The 16,910-nt window shown below is 39.9% G+C and overlaps 2 protein-coding genes across 4 annotated transcripts in view; both read left to right on the plus strand.

Annotated features, from left to right (window-relative positions):
- LOC108973525 (homeobox protein onecut) overlaps positions 1-13,936 on the plus strand; it is a 36,092-nt gene extending 22,156 nt beyond the window's left edge. For all 3 annotated transcript variants that reach the window (XM_018940856.1, XM_018940858.1, XM_018940857.1), the window contains exons 2-4: positions 10,138-13,295; positions 13,359-13,486; positions 13,549-13,936. In XM_018940856.1, the coding sequence (XP_018796401.1) occupies positions 10,247-13,295; positions 13,359-13,486; positions 13,549-13,911 (3,540 nt within the window). In that variant the 5' untranslated portion in view covers positions 10,138-10,246 and the 3' untranslated portion in view covers positions 13,912-13,936. The remainder of the gene's footprint in view (positions 1-10,137; positions 13,296-13,358; positions 13,487-13,548) is intronic.
- Positions 13,937-14,066: 130 nt separating this feature from the next.
- LOC108973526 lies at positions 14,067-15,769 on the plus strand. The gene is made up of 2 exons (XM_018940860.1): positions 14,067-14,905; positions 14,975-15,769. The coding sequence occupies exons 1-2, from the start codon at positions 14,083-14,085 to the stop codon at positions 15,553-15,555; spliced, it is 1,404 nt and encodes a 467-aa protein (XP_018796405.1). The 5' UTR covers positions 14,067-14,082; the 3' UTR covers positions 15,556-15,769.
- The last annotated feature ends 1,141 nt before the right edge of the window (positions 15,770-16,910 follow it).

The raw sequence follows: 16,910 nt of genomic DNA on the forward strand, positions 1-16,910 counted from the left end.
GTGCACACACATCTAAAACACTGGAGACGTGTCTTCCGTCTATCACAACATGATCGATCTGGTTGGTGGTTTTTCGATCCGGAGACAGCCAGGTAGATTGATGTATATTGTAGGGTGCATTCCCTCAATTCGTAGTCCTTTTGTCGTTTGCCATGATCGTCATCAAAAGTGGGGTCTCTCATCCGAGGCTGTTGTTGCGTTTTCATTGGGTTGGTTTTTTTTACGTGGCAGGTTCCAAACCAAGCGCACAACCCTATGCAGGGAATGTTTCGCCTTCTCACTTGAGCTCGCAAATAGGATACTTGGTAAAAGACCGGAAGTCGTGAGCTGCTTGAGTCACATGTAAAAGAATCGTTTCTGGCCACTCCCAAGTGAATGGCGATCAGAGAACTTTCCTCACTTGCCTGAACTTCTATTGCCGTTCACAGTAACGTGCTGGTCTCGATCATTAAAGGAAGAAGTACAGCGCAATGACACTGCCGACCCATAAGTTCTACCAAACCGTAATTATTTCGGGATGCAATAATGCGTACGTGCGCATTGCTGCCTGACCAATAACTCATATTGTGATAAACTATTGGGGTCTTCCTGATACGCTAGTGGCTGCAACATTCACAAGACTAAGGGCAAACATTTGTCTCACTGGCACGCTAACATTTTGTACTGTGGGTGTGGATTCAAATTTTTCCACAAGTGAGCGACTTGTTGATCGATTATGACGTTCATAAATTAGACGTAGCGCTCCTAAAGTTGAGACCACTGACTCCGAAATCCGGTAGCAAATTTTAATAATTTTTACTCGTTATTGGATTGTATATCTTTCCATGAGAAAATGGGAAACTTTAGTGAAGAGAAATGTCAAAAGAGCAATAAAAAATATGACGCCGTTTGCCTTACCGGTTAACTTTTGTAGCGTTCCTATTGAAAATCCCGTTACTTATATGTTTACTTAGCTACTCACTCTCACTCTCGCTCACTCTCTTAATCTTATTTTACATATTTTAAACTACCGTTATAGTTATCGAGAATTTACTGGAATAAGTCTTTTTGATATATGGAAGAAGGAAGAAAAATAAGGAAGAGTTATGTTATACTTCGCACACCGAAAAAGGCGTTTCATTTTACAAACGTAATTTTATATGTTTGGCACATTTTTTAAGTAAGCAATGGGAAATTAAATCTGGGCCATAATTAAATTATTTTAACATATTTAACTCATATAAGATGTCTACTTTAGAAATGGCGGGTGCATTAATTACAGAAATCGCATAGAACTTATGCTTATTCCGAAAATGTTTAAGAGAGCTTGAAGAGTAATTGGACTAAAAGAATTCAGCAATTGAAAGGTGATTTTTGTCCATTTCATCTCCATCTAAGTAATCCCCTCCCGCTGAAATACACTTATACCAACGAATTTTCCAGTTATCATAGCACTTGGGAAAAGTATCCGTTGTGATGGTCATCTATGTATTTGTAATTGTATGTAATATGAAAAAGTACATAGGGGTGTACTTCACTTCATCATATGCCTTAAAAATCCTGCCAACGCTCCTAGTCATCCTGAAAATTCCATAAGCCTTTAGACCATGCCAGAAATTTTGTCCACTTCGCTTATATTATGTGGTGGGAAAGAGACTCCGTCGACGAGTTCTGTCACTCACCCAAGTTGACGAACGTCTAGTCACAATCCGCATCAAAGGGAAGTTCCATAATATTTCGCTGATTTGCGCCCACGTCCCAATGGAGGAGAAATACGACAAAAGATGCCTTCTATGAGTGCTTGTAACGCACTTATGAGAGCAGCCCACGCCACGATGTCAAAATCGTGCTTGGCGACTTTAACGCTAGGGTGGGCAAGGAATGAATATATCGCACAATAGTCAGCAAATTCAGCCTCCACGAGGAAACATTCCTCAATGAGTTGAGGAAGATCGACTTCGCCGGGTTATCTGCAGTACTCGTTTCCAGCATAACAAAATGCTTCAAGCTACCTGGCAGTCCCCGGATCGAAAAGCCACCAACCAGATCGATCATGTTCTGATAGAATGTTGAATGTTCTATACGTGCCTATGCTCAGTGGTCTTAACATCCGGTACGATGAGGAGTACCGTTATGCAACGGAAAGAAAACGGACTACCTACTTCGCAACGTTACGATGGACCACAACACTTGCGTAATGAGATAGATACCGAGCGTTTAAGGAGGATGAGAGACGCATTTTCAGTCAGAAAAAGAGAGAGGCCGAAATTCGTGAGTATGAAGAGCTTGATAAGCTGGCCGATAGGGGTAATGCTCGAAAATTCTAAAAAAAAATGCTGCGACTAACAGAAGAATACTCTTGTACAACTTCAGAGCTGATCTGGTACCCGATGCATACTAAAATGATGGAGGGATGATTCTCCAGCCTTCTGTAAGGCAGTGAAAGCATAACTAAAGAAGAAGGCGAACCCGATTCCATAAATAAAAATAGATTAGATTGTTTACTATTATGAGGAAAACGACCGCTGCCACATCTTAAACACCGAATATGTAGGATTCTTAACGATTTCTCTTTGTTTGTTTTTTTGCGTGATTCTTTTTTCTACATTAATTATAAAAAAAATACTTTCTAACAATTTTTAAATTATAATTGAGTTGTGACAACTTTTTCCACATATTATACATTTTTCATATAGTATGTATATGTATAATATGTGATTTATATTTAATAAACACATATAATTAAAATTCTATGATAATATAGTATTATAAAATTTATATAATATCAAGTCAGGATGACTGAAGTACTTTAAAAAAAGAACAGTGGTCGAGCGAATATCCGGGGTGACTGAAGTACTTTCACGTAGTACACCTTTCTGCGAAAGGTATCTTTGACACTACGGTCGTTAACTTTAGCCTCCATGACGAAACATCCCCGACTGGGTTGAGGCTGATCGACTACGCTGGGGCCCGAAATATGGTTATCTGTAGTATTAGATTCTAGCATAAGGAGATTCATCAAGCTACCTGGCTGGCTCCGGATCGAATAACCACCAACCAGTTCGATCATGTTGTAATAGACGGAGGACACGTCTCCAGTGTTTTTGATGTGCGTGCGCTCCGAGGTCCTAACATCGACTCGGACCACAATCTTGTTGCAGCCAAGATTCGCATCCGCCTCTGTGCAGCAAAAAACGCATGCCATCAAACACACGGAAGATTCGACGTCGAGAAGCTGCAACCACAACAGACAGCCGAACGACTTTCTATTCGGCTTGCACTCCTGCTTTATGAGAGTGCTCGTCAACCACTCGGTATAAGGGAACTATGGGACGGCATTTCAAACTCCTTACGTACAGCCGCAACCGAAACCATTGGTTTTCGGAAAGTGCAAAAGAACAGCTGGTACGACGAGGAGTGCCGTGTCGCAGCGGAGAGAAAACAAGTTGCCTACCTCACAACGTTACGATCGACCAGACGTTCCATTGCCCGACCATGAAGAGTTCTAATAGCAATTACCCGCCTGAAAAAAAAAAACGGCGGTAACGGATGGATTGCCGGCCGAGCTATTCAAACACGGCGGCGGAGAACTGATAAGGAGCATGCATTAGCTTCTTTGTAGAGTTTCAGTATGCTCTCAATCCAGGAAAAAGGAGACCCCACAATCTGCGCCAACTACTGTGGGATAAGTGTCTTAAACATCGCATATAAGGTTCTATCTAGCGTATTGTGTGAAAGATAAATCTCCACGTCAACAAACTAATTGCACCTAATCAGTGTGGCGTTAGACCCGGAAAATCAACAACCGACCATATATTCACCATGCGCCAAATCTTGGAAAGACCCGTTCACTGCTAAGCTAAGATATATAACAAATCACCACACATTCTTCTTCTTTATTGGCGTAGACACCGCTTACGCGATTATAGTCGAGTTAACAACAGCGCGCCAGTCGTTTCCTCTTTTCGCAACGTGGCGGCATTTGGAGATTACAAGCGAAGCCAGGTCCTTCTGCAGCTGGTCTTTCCAACGGACTGGAGGTTCCTCTTCCTCTGCTTCCCCCGGTGGGTATTGCGTCGAATACTTTCAGAGCTGAAGTGTTCCATAGAATTCGATATTCACCGTGGCCAACGCGCAAAGGGCAATAAATCTTTCGTAGAACCTGTCTCCCTAAATCTCGTTACGACGACTCATCAGATGTTGTCATCGCCCATGCCTCTGCACCATATAGCAGGACGCGAAAAAGAGTGCCTCATAGAGTTCTGTTTTTGTTCGTCTGGAGAGGACTTTACTTCTCAATTGCCTACTCAGTCCGAAGTAGTACCTATTGACAAGAGTTATCCTGAGTTGGATTTCTAGGCTGACATTATTGGTGATGTTTACGCTGGTTCCAAGATAGACGAAATTATCTACGACTTCGAAGTTATGACTGTGAACAGTGACGCGACTACGATGACTGTTTGTTTGATGACAGGAGATATTCCGTCTTGCCATCGTTCACCATCAGACCCATATGCTTTGCTTCCTTATCCAGTCTGGAGAAAGCAGAACTAACGGCGCGGATGTAGAGGCCAATGAAGTTAATATCGTTAGCATACGCCAGGAGCTGTACACTCTTATAGAATATTCTACCTGCTCGAAAAAGCTCTGCATCTCTAATTATTTTCTGCAGAGCAGATTGAGGAAGTCGCAAGTTAAGGTGTCGCCTTGTTTGATACCTTGTTTGGTGTCGAACGGCTCGGAGAGGTCCTACCCGATCATGACGGAGCTTTTGGTGTTGCTCAATGTCGAATTACACAGCCGAATTAGTTTTGCGGGGATATCAAATTCAGACATTGCGGCATAAAGGCAGGTCCTTTCCGTGCTATCAAGAGTAGCTTTGAACTCGACGAAGAGGTGGTGTATTGCGATTCTCTTTTCACGGGTCTTTTCCAAGATTTGGCACATGCTGAATATCTGGTCGGTGATTAATTTTCCAGGTCTAAAACTACACTTATAAGGTCCAATCAGTTTGTTGATGTTGGGCCTGTTTTCGTCCGACCATATTTTAAAAAGAAGCTGCTCTTTATCAGTTCTTCACCGCCGTGTTTGAATAGCTCGGCCGGTAATATATCAGATATAAGCCGCTTAAAGAATTAGATGATATTTTGCAACAAGGTACAACCTGTGGCTTGGTTCATACGAGAAAAAATTTTCTCCAATGGAGCTGACTTTATTTTCATACTACCCCGTGTCATCTATGGATACTGAACGATGTTTCCCCGCATATGCCAAAAACGAAAATCTTTTGAATTTGAGAATTTAAAACAAAATTTAATAGTTTACTGTAATCGTAATTGTAATCGTAATAAGAACGGTTTATTTGAGTGTACATTGTAAAATAAAATGTTCAATAAGTTTTTTCGTTTAATACACAAATACACTTTATTACTCAGTTCAGGGAGATGAATATCCTTGCTCCAACGATTCTTCTATCTCTGGATCCCAACGTGCTTTCACTTAGGCCCAAGTGAGAATCCAGAAGGTCTGCAAAATTCGTTTCAACAGCCGTTTGACCTTTTCATTTGATAAAAAACGCTTACCACGCATAACATTTTTGAATTCTGGAAGCAAGTGGAAGTCGGTTGGGGAAAAAGTTAGTGAATACGGTGGATGATACAACAATTCGAACTTTAATTCATGGATTTTATGCATTGTCAAAATGCTCTTGTGCATATTCCTGATGAAAAAGTATTTTTTTCTCCTGCAAACCGAGTATTTTTCATGTTTTTTTCCTTCAACCATCCATAAGTTTCCGATAATATTCAGAATTAATTGTTTTACCAGTTTGCAAGTAATCCACCAACATTTTTCTGAGGTCTCAAAAACCTGATACCATTACTTTCTTGGCCTATTTCCGGACACGAATTCGGTTTGAAGCCAAACAACCAGGTTCAGACCACTCTTTAGCTTTTTATTTTGATTCAGGATCATGGTGATAGACCCAAGTCTCATCCATAGTGATGAATCGACGCATAATAAAATCTACTATATCTCTTTTGAAACGCTCCAAATGTTGCTGAGAAAGTCGCATTCGAATGTGTTTTTGTTCCATTGTTAGCGAATGCAGCACATTGTGCACACTGCATTTTAAAAAATATGATTCTAACTATCGAATGAGATGTGTAGGACTTCTACTAAATCTCTTTCAGTCAATCGACGATCTTCCGAAACCATATTCTGTATTTTGGCTATGATTTCTGGTGTTGATGCGCGTTTTGGCCGTCCTTCACGTGGATTCTCTTCAAGGCTTGTACGACCACGTTTAAGTTCAGCAACACATTTTTGTACTGTTCTAATTGTAGGTGAATAATCATTATACACTTTTAACATTCGTTCGTGAGTTTCTTTTGGTGCTACACCTTCTAAAAATAACAATTTTATCAAAGCACGATATTAATTTTTTTCCATTGTAAAAATATTGTGACACGTTGACACTAAATGGCTTGTAAAAAAGGAATTAATTTACAAATTGAAATAACACTTTACATACATTCATATGAAGATTGTACCAACAACACACAAAAAAAAAAAAATTTGGTCTAGTAGCAACGCCCTCTCTTATCAAACAACAAAACTTATTGACTAACAATCCATTCAAATTAATTTTTGAAGGTGTACTTTATTTAGTAAAACGGCACTTATGAGTGATAATTGTAACCATTAAAGGTTGAAGTAGTGTCGTTTCAATAGTAGAGAGAGCGCAAATGGGTTTAATGATATAATGAAAAAACATGAATGAAAATTGAATAAAAATGTCAAAAATGAGCCTGCAAAGCGATCTAAAGTGATCTAAAGCAAATGTTTTCATTATCCGAAAAATCACTTTAACATTTTTTAACTTTTAATTACTTTATAATTATATATTTCAACTTAATTAATATATACACCCTGTCAAAAAAGTATCAGGAATTCTTCATTTCCCTTATATGGAAGAAAGGTAAATGTATTTTTCATATTTTGATAAAACTGTCCTTAATTATGGTGCCAAGTCGATCTGTCAACCAGTGTGTTTACAGCAGCTGTTTATGTCAGTTGACCTCAGTAGTGTTTGTCGAATTTTAAAATTTACATAAACGTATTTGTGTTAAATTTTGGCCAAACACTCAACAAAGATCATTGAGCAAGCACCGCATTCACCTGATATGGCCCCTGTGAGTTTTACCTTTCTCCACTTTGAAATATCCACTGCGCGTAGCACGCTTTGACTCACTTGAAGACATCAAAACAAATACGACACGAGAGCTGAAGGCCATCCCGGAAAGTGCTTATAAAAATGTTTTGACGATTGGAGAAGCGTTGGACCATGTGTATCGCTTCAAATGGATGTTGAGCCGATAAATAAATTTTAATGATGATTGAAAAAGTTTCATTTTATTTATAAATTCCCGATACCTTTCTGACAGGGGTACGTACAATGTCATCTATAATAGTTTGACAACTAAAATGAAAATGCCACTATGGGTAAAAATAGTAAGACTTTGTTCATAATTTTAAAATCTTTCATTTATTCGTCAAAATCTATTTGAGGGGGAACCCAATCAACGTTTTATCCAATCCTCGAAACAGCTTTTAAAGTCAATTTCCGGAATAGCCTTCAATGCGCGTAGCGATTCGCGTTTAATGTCTTCAATTGACTCGAAACGGTTTCCCCGGAGTGGTGGTTTGACTTTGCGGAATAGAAGTCACACCGAGGCGATATACGGTGATTGCGGAACGATACTGATTGAAAATTAGTCGAAAACCTCAATATTATCGTATGCGAAAACCAAGAACTGTTGGCCCATAATTTCAGACTCTTTTTACGAATAGATTCGTGCAAACGACGTATAATACACTACACTAGTATTCCGACAGTTTGGACAGTCGGACTTTTACTTTTATCTTGCTTTCCAGACGTTCTTCTGATACTTCGGTACACCTTTTCCAGAATATTCGGCCGATTTACCGCTTGTTTCCGGGTCGTAAATGTAGATCTTATCGCTAGTAATGCGTGTCACGAGATCATGGTAGTCGAAAAAAATTGTTTCACAGAGCTGATTTTCGAAAAAAGTGATTTTTGAAGCAATCATGCTGTCACTTTCCTTAGGCACAAATAATCTTTTCAAATTGTTTTTAGTGATTCTTCCGATACTCAAACGATGTCTGTAGATCTCTGATTGTTATCCGTCGATTTTCAAGTAGCAATTTCTTTATTTTATTGACATCATCGCGTTTCTACCCTCTTTGAAAAATTTGTACCAATCAAAACCACACAATTATCAGTGAACCAAAAATGTTTGAGTCACAGCTTACTCAAGTGTAGTACAGAAATCATCGAAGCCGGCACAGAAGTTTGGAAAATACAACAGCTGTCGTTAATTAGTAAAGGAAAAAGAGATCCAGAAATCCTTTCAGCATACTGGCGTCTCTTGCACAACTAAGCTGCTCGAAATATTGTTGAAACCAAGGGTAGATTAAGCAATCACGAGGGCAGGCGGCTTTTCACCTAAACAGTACGTTTTAATGTCGGATAAGTCAACACGGTAGGGACAATTGAGAATGTCGTAAGGAGTGTGGAGTTTTTTACATTGCCATTGACGAACAGAACGCCTTCAACCGCGTTTGATGGGAAAACTTGGCCGAAGCATTAGAAGAAAACTTTGAAATACTTACATATCTTTGCTTAAAGATGGGTACCACGAAGCTTAAAGGTCTCGTTAGATGCTACGTTGAGATCAACTCTTGGCTCAGACGTCTGGATCCTTAGTTCCAGCATATTAAGCCTTGATTTGATCGACTTACACAATGCCGTGCGAGGTTTTAAATTTGCCACTAAAAACCTAACTGATATTGCTAACAAAGGAGGATATTCCGACTATAATAGTTATGAAAATAATAACAGGACAAAAACAACCTGTGTGAAAAATTAGACTCCGGGCTTGATTACTTGGCACAAATTTAACACCGTATCTAAAATAATTTTCCGACCTAGCAAATTGATGGCCAATGTCGGAGGACCGAAACAGGAAAAACGGAAGCGTTTAATGTGGATAACACTGAATGCACTTTTGCAGAGCTTCAGCTCCAGCTCTCTCTGCCCACAAAGAATAGTAATGAGCACCTTATTGAGGAATAAGCTGCTCTAAGGGTAGTACCGACTGCATGATGTTCTCGGTCGTAGCTGTGTCTGAAATAAGCGGAAGCACGCCCATCGAATTACTAGCATTTGAACGAAAGAAAATGTGGGTGAGAAACAACAATCAAGTGTTACAACCGCAAAGAAGGAAATTGAGGACAATACCTTGGAACAACGGCAATCACTGGAAGGAGGGACAGTAGACGTTTGGCCCGGCTAATAAGAAACTTAAAAGAATGGGCTAAAAGGATACATGATGACATGAAATTATGTTACTGTGATGTTATCCCGGCAAAATCATATCAAAGATATGTATATTTTTATAAAATGAGAAAAGTCGAAAAACCGTACTGTCTTGTTATAGGCTGGTATAAACGAGGATAAAGCTGTAATACCGAAATAGACTGCCCACTTTGGTTGGCCCCTAGTTGCGACAACATCACGGCTATCATGCTTCAAAACAAACTAAACTGAAAGAACATGAAACATTACATAGAACACGTATTGCGAATATTTAATGCCAGCACGATGTATTGCGAAAGGGGTTCCACGGTGGGTGACGCCCCCAAGAGGAGAATTCTTTAGTGACCTGCAAGTGGCAGATAATTTTGCTGTGAGGACACAATGATGATGGAAAAGAAGCATTTTTCTCAACCAGAAAAGTATAACCGCTCAGTTAACTCAAATCAATCAGTTTATCTTTAAACGCGTTTTAACAAATGCACTAGCAAAAAATCAAATTTTGAGTACAATAATTATAATAATTTTTTGTTAATGAAGATTTAAAATTTTTAAACAATGTATACAGTGATTTGTATTGTATAACAAAATCGCCTATTTTAGGCTATTACACTAGGTGTACCCCTTAATTTAATTGAATTTTTCTCTCCGCTATGCATTTTTAACAAATGTATACACTGATTTGTATTATATACCAAAATCACCTATTTTAGGCTGTTACACTAGGTGTACCCCTTAATTTAATTGATTTTTTTTTTCAGATATGCCTAAAACTATGCAATGTTTTATCGGATGTTGATAGCAGCTGATATCATACGGTTTGTGTGTCCAAACAATAGATTACTGAAACGTTGCTTATGAGATTCATAAATGAAAAACTTACGCAATTCGATTATCAAGATGAGCGTGGCGTCGATAAGCGATATTATCGATCAGCAGTCACTCACCAGTCAGCTAGTCGACGAGAGCGGTCTGATAACCCCCACTGCATCTTCAACGTCTGCACGGCGTGTGTTGTCCGATGTTGGCGTGAGCGTCGATCACGCATCATTGTCGCAAAATTCAGCGCTAGTAGATGGGCATCGCACGCCGTCATCTTCAACGACTTCAGCTCCCTCTGCCCATAATGTCATCATAGACGATCATAATGTGGTTGCACATACAGTGGTAACAACCAGTGATGGAACGATCACAGACGTAGAAGGTGCTGGCCCCGTCGTAATGGTACGCACAATTATTGATGGCCTTAGACATAGTCCGGTACATTCGACATTTCAAACGTCAACAACTGTTTCTGCTCAAAGTCAACATGAACAACACTTGAATAGGCAGCATTTAGACAATCATCATCATCCTTTATATCAGCACCAACAGCATCATCAGCTTGTGACATCGCATCATCAGCAGCTGTTACAAATTGCAAATGGACATCAAAATCTCCAAGGTCAGCATCACAGCCAGCAAAATCAAAAAGATCGTTTACATGATGGCAGCCCTGTGAACTTTGTAGGCTCCGATGTTACTCTTGATGAATTGTCAGTTTGTTCTTCGCCAAACTCTGGCACTGTAACAAGCATTATTGATATTAAACAGGAGGACAAAGTGGTTGTAATAGAGGAGCATGACGAAGGCAGTAAGAAGATTGGTAAGCAAAGAGATGAAAATCATGGTAGCGACCGTAGAACCTTAGATGTATCTCACATTCATGTTGACGTCGGTGTGGGTGGAATCGATGATCTTTCAACGGACGCAGTGGAGGTGACATTAAATCAACATCACCACCAACATGTTCAATTACATCAACAGCAATTGCTGCACCATCACTATGTGAGTGCTGGAGGTAGTAAAAATGGGAGCAATTCGATGTCGCAGAATTCCCATGAGAGTTTACATGATCGTCAGCAGTCACATCATTGTCATCAGGTTGGCGTGTCAAATAACAACTATAGAAATACGCTTTCTGCACCACAGACAAGTGATCATCAAGCATCGCATCATGAAACTTTGACAGTAATTGTGCAACAACATGAAGATTCCCGCGACTCGGCTTCTCACATGCTTAGTCCAGAGCTAGGTGCTGTAGACGAAAACTCTCTACAACCGACTTCTTATCAAACTTTGACATCGGTGAATGAGCGCATTTCTCCGCCCAGCTTTAGCCCAACATCTTCATATGCGACATTGACACCATTGCAACCATTACCACCTATATCAACAATGTCGGATAAGTTTGCTTACGGTGGCCATATAAATGGCGTCGGTGGTAATTGTGTTGGAGGTGGTGCTGGTAGTAATAGCAATTCCTCATCGAGTGGGGTTGGGCCATTTGCAGTAATGCCGCATCAGGGCAGTCTGGGTGGTCTTTGTTTAAGCAGCCTTAGTGGAGTACAATCGCCATATTCTTCTTATGATAAGCTACCATCAATAGGTATGTCAATGTCACCACCACACAATTATGGTGCCTCACCATCGCATACTTTATCGGGCATGGTGGTAGCGTGTGAATTACATACTGCATCGCCAAGCCCATGTGGTGCTCTCTCTCCACAATCTGTATATAGCCATTCTACTGAATTACACTCTCCTACGCTGTCGTCTACCTGTAAAACAACTACCGATGGCATTATCGCTAACAATGTCTGCGGTAACACCAATCTTACTACTGGGACAAAATCTCTTCATGTTAGCCAGTCTGATTCACAAAATCATGTTATATGTCTTTCCCAACCTGTAACTATTGGAAATGGAACGGTGGTTGAGGAAAATCTTGTTGTAACGAGTTACGAATCACCATACAGGATACATCAGCGGGATCTCTTGGTGACTTCAACACCATCGTCCTCCTCCACATCCGGTGAACGAAGTTCCCATTTGCAATTACAGCACAGCCCTATTTTGAGTCCACATTCCGTGTCAGCTGGTTCAGTATCATTAAATTCTCCTGGAAGCTGTAGTATGATCAATCAACCTGTCGTAACATTGCCGCCCATAAATGGAGCAATGGCAACTTTATCCGCTGCTTCGCTAGGCGGTGGAGATATTCCTGACATTACTGTACAAGATGCTGTTGCAGTATCGCTTACACCATCGCCTCCGCCAAACGATATGATGGGAACAGCTACAACTCTTTTAACCATCCATCAACCCATGGGTCATGCGCATTCACAACAGCAACATTTAGTCACTGTAACATCACAACAGCACCACATTGGCAAACAGTCACATCCTGTAACCAGCGACTGCAACTTAAATGTTAGCAGCAATAGCTTACGTCTCTCCAGTGTAATGGGTGGACAAAATTTGCTTAGCAACAACAATACTTTGTGCAATATGGGACAGCCGCAGCGCCAACTTTCTCAACAGCATTCTCAAAGTGATCAACAACAACAGCACTTACAAGTTAATATCCAACATTTAACAACTAGTAATAATGGCAGTAACAGTTCGAGTGGATCTAGTGGTTGCAATACAACAGGTGGCGGTGGCAGTACGTGTAGTAGCAGTGGGGGAGCAAGCGGCAGTGCTGGCATTGAAAGTGGAGGAAGTGGTGCTCTCGCCAGCAGTGCCGATATGGAGGAAATCAATACTAAAGAGCTGGCCCAGCGCATATCTGCAGAATTGAAACGATATAGTATTCCGCAGGCAATATTTGCACAGCGCGTGCTTTGTCGTTCGCAAGGTACACTCTCCGATCTCCTGCGTAACCCTAAGCCTTGGTCAAAACTCAAGTCCGGCCGCGAGACTTTCCGACGTATGTTCAAATGGTTACAAGAACCAGAGTTTCAACGAATGTCAGCCCTACGGATGGCAGCAGCACAGATACCCCAACGCAGCAGCACCAGCAATAATAGCGGCCAAGTGAGCAATTCAACTAGTGTTGGTACAAACAATGTTATCGTTTCAAATATATCCAATTGTGGTAAATACAAATGAGCCATCGTATTTCTTAGTTTGTTTATTAACTTTGCCTTTAACATTACAGGTAATGTTAGCGGAAATGGAGTGTGCCGTCGTAAAGAAGAGCCTCATATAGATCATATGCCCCAACCAAAGAAGCCGAGACTTGTATTTACTGATCTGCAGAGACGAACACTTCAAGCAATATTTAAAGTGAGTTTACACTTTTTACATTTGGATTTTTGTGTGTTTATGTTATTGTGAATTTATTCCAGGAAACAAAGAGGCCTTCGAAAGAGATGCAAGTTACAATTGCTCGTCAATTGGGATTAGAACCGACCACGGTAGGGAATTTCTTTATGAATGCACGTCGTCGTTCTATGGATAAATGGCGCGATGATGATTCAATAAGTTTAGGCATGCATCGTTATAATATCAGTGGCAACGGAAATAATCGTTTAAGTAATAATAATAGCAATAATAATCACCGCAACCAATATCAGCATTCACATCAACATCATCAATCGCATTCACTAGATTTAGATGATGATGCTGATATGGACTTGGACTTGGGCCATGATGATTTCGACCTAGAAGGTGAACACGATAATGATCCAGCTAATCACGATATGTTGTGACACCATACAGAGAAGATAATCAAAGAAGAACCGCAACGACATCATCGACAGCAAGGGAAAAAAAATCAGCCCATACAGCAGAAACAGCCAAACAAAATAAAACAGCAGCTGAAGAAATTTAAAAACAGAAGCCATCAGCAAATACTTAACAAAAACACGTACATAAGCGATATGCCATCATTGCAACATTCACACGACTTGCGTTACAAACGTTATGAGCGTATGCATGCAAGGACGGGTAGAATATCCACTTCAGTTCCGTCCTTTAACTCTGCGGTATCAGTAGTACCTTCCGCTGAAATTATTTTGATCAATAAGAATTTGAATAATCTTAGGACCCAAAGTAAACCATGCATAACGAATAGAACTACAGCAGCTATTGTTGTCGAAGATATGTGCGGCATTGAATCGGAAAACACCACCGTTGTTTTAGAGACCAATTTAAGTAATTCTTTAGTACGTAATGATGCATTGAATGAGTCCCTGTCAAATTGGGAGTCGAAGAGCCAAGCTGATGAAAATAAAGCAATTGGCTTTAAACCGAAATACGCTTATAGAGAACGCAACAATAATGTGCAAAACAGTCAACCTAGGGAAACTCCAAATAGTTTCGACAATAATTGTAGTGACGGTAAGAAACGATTGAGCTTTAAATCTGAAAATTTCTTAAGGCATATTGACACCGAAGAGAGCTACTCAGAAAGAAATGGCATCAATATTGTTCAAAGTACTATCATCGAGGATTCCGATTTTCGGAATGCAACGCAATTCATGACAACGGACTTAGTCGAACATTCAATAAATAGTAGTAGTATCGATCAATTTCTTTTACCATCGGGAGGCGATTCAGATTGCAGTAATCTGGCAAAGCACCTTGCAGTTGCTGTTAGAGGTTGTGATGATAACAGACATGAAGGAAATGCTAACAACTTCAGTGCTGCCGAAATCCATAACGCTAATGACTTCGAAGGAAGTGGGAATGAAAACGTCAATGGTAATGCGGTCGTTCAGAGCATTGTGAACAAAGTACTAACCGAATTTGTCCTTGAAAATGACGTTTCAGGTGATATACTCATAAGTAGTTGTAACTCGGAGATAGCTGAGCACATTGAAAGAGACACTGTTGGGTGCTGTATTCTTAACACAAATGAGAAAATACAAAATTTGGTAGAAAAAGCTGTAATATCATACGATCAAGAATTTCAGCTGGCACATAATTCAGATGTGGACACTGATTATAGCCAATCGATGTCGAAAAACTCGGTAAAATGTAATCAAGGGAGTGATTATTCACCAATTGCTGAGCGTAACGTGCATGAGGTTGATGACGAAACCATTATATCTGCACATAGTGTGCTAGAATCTGCTGACCAACAAACAATCGCGGAGATATCGAGTAGTAATGGTATTTGTGTTGAATACAAACTGATGCCAAAATATATGGTATATATGGAGTCAAAGCAGTCACTAAGTCCAAATCAACAGCAGCAACATCAAAAGCTGGCCTCGTCGCAACGTATAATTAAGACGAATGCTGAAAATGCTGGCCACGCTTTGTATAATGTTCTCAACAATGGCATTGATGTAAAACATGTGCAGAAATTCGAAAGCATAAGTGGCTTCGATGATTCGTTGATACATTAAAGGACGCAACGCGGGCAATTACATTCGCTACGAAACAACAAGTTAAGCGATAATGAAAACAGCATGGGAACAGGTATACCGATTTGTGTGAGCAACATAAATATGAGCGATTAAGGGCCGAATTCACAGTTATTAGTTAATCATTGGCATTTTCATTGGGGTGGTTTTTTTACGTGGCGGGTCCCAAACCCAGCGCACAACCCTACGCAGGGAATGTTTCGCCTTCTCACTTTAGCTCACCTTCAAACGGATGTTCTTAGGCTACCCAGAGGATAATTGGTCAAGGACCGGAAGTCGTGAGCTGCTTGAGTCATATGTAAAAGAATCGTTTCTGGCCACTCCCACGTGAATGGCGATCAGAAAACTTTCCTCACTTGCGTGAACTTCGACACATGACTCCATCCTCCAGCGAAAAAAAGAAACGACTGGCGCGCTGTTGTTAACTCGGCTATAATCGCGTAAGCGGTGTCTACGCCAATCAAGAAGAAGAAGAAGTTAATCATTGGTAAACTAAAATGTTAATTATTGGTTAACTAGTACTTATTACGTGTGTATATTCATTTCGCAGAAGTGCAATATGATGTCATACTACCCCGACAACTTTTGATACTGTGGTTTGTGAAAAATAGAAAAAAGTTTCGACTAGGGCTATGTACATATATATATAAATGATTATAATAACGAGACGAGCTGAAATCAAGTTGTTTGTCTGTCTGTGGGCCGTCCGTCCATACAAGCTGTAACTTGAGTAAAAATGAAGATATCTTGATGAACATGGTACAACTTTGGTATTGTAGGTGGACGTAAACGGATTACAAAAACGTCATTAATCGAAAAGGTATACATTGCCATAATTAAGCCGTAAATTAAGATGAACTCAAATTTGGCACAACACATCACATAAGGAGGATAGGTGTCCCTCCTTTGGTTTGAAATTTTTTTAAAGTGGGCTGTAAAGCTGTATCGCCCAAATTTATACAGTACAAATTTTTTACCCTCTTTACGATAGTGTGAAAATAGGCAAAATTTGATGATAATACTGATCACTCCCTCTATAACAGTTTTATTAAAAACGACTAAATATAAAGTAAATCAATAACTAAATGAATGAGACACATTAAATTTTATATTTAATATGGCATCTTGAGGCCTATTGGACCGAATATAAGGTAACCAGTGCCTATAATTGACTTTTTTTCTGAAAATATCGGTCCAGATGTGATTTAATTTCTTAGAGATATAGTATGTTTGAATGTTGACTGCCATGTTAATAGTATGTAGTATTAGCTAAAATAGATAAAATCGATTGATATATTCCTATCTCCGATCATTGCCGGATATGATCCTTGCAAGTT

Source organism: Bactrocera latifrons, unplaced genomic scaffold, assembly GCF_001853355.1.
Source record: "Bactrocera latifrons isolate USDA-ARS-PBARC rearing strain unplaced genomic scaffold, ASM185335v1 scaffold_485, whole genome shotgun sequence".
Taxonomy (NCBI): domain Eukaryota; kingdom Metazoa; phylum Arthropoda; class Insecta; order Diptera; family Tephritidae; genus Bactrocera; species Bactrocera latifrons.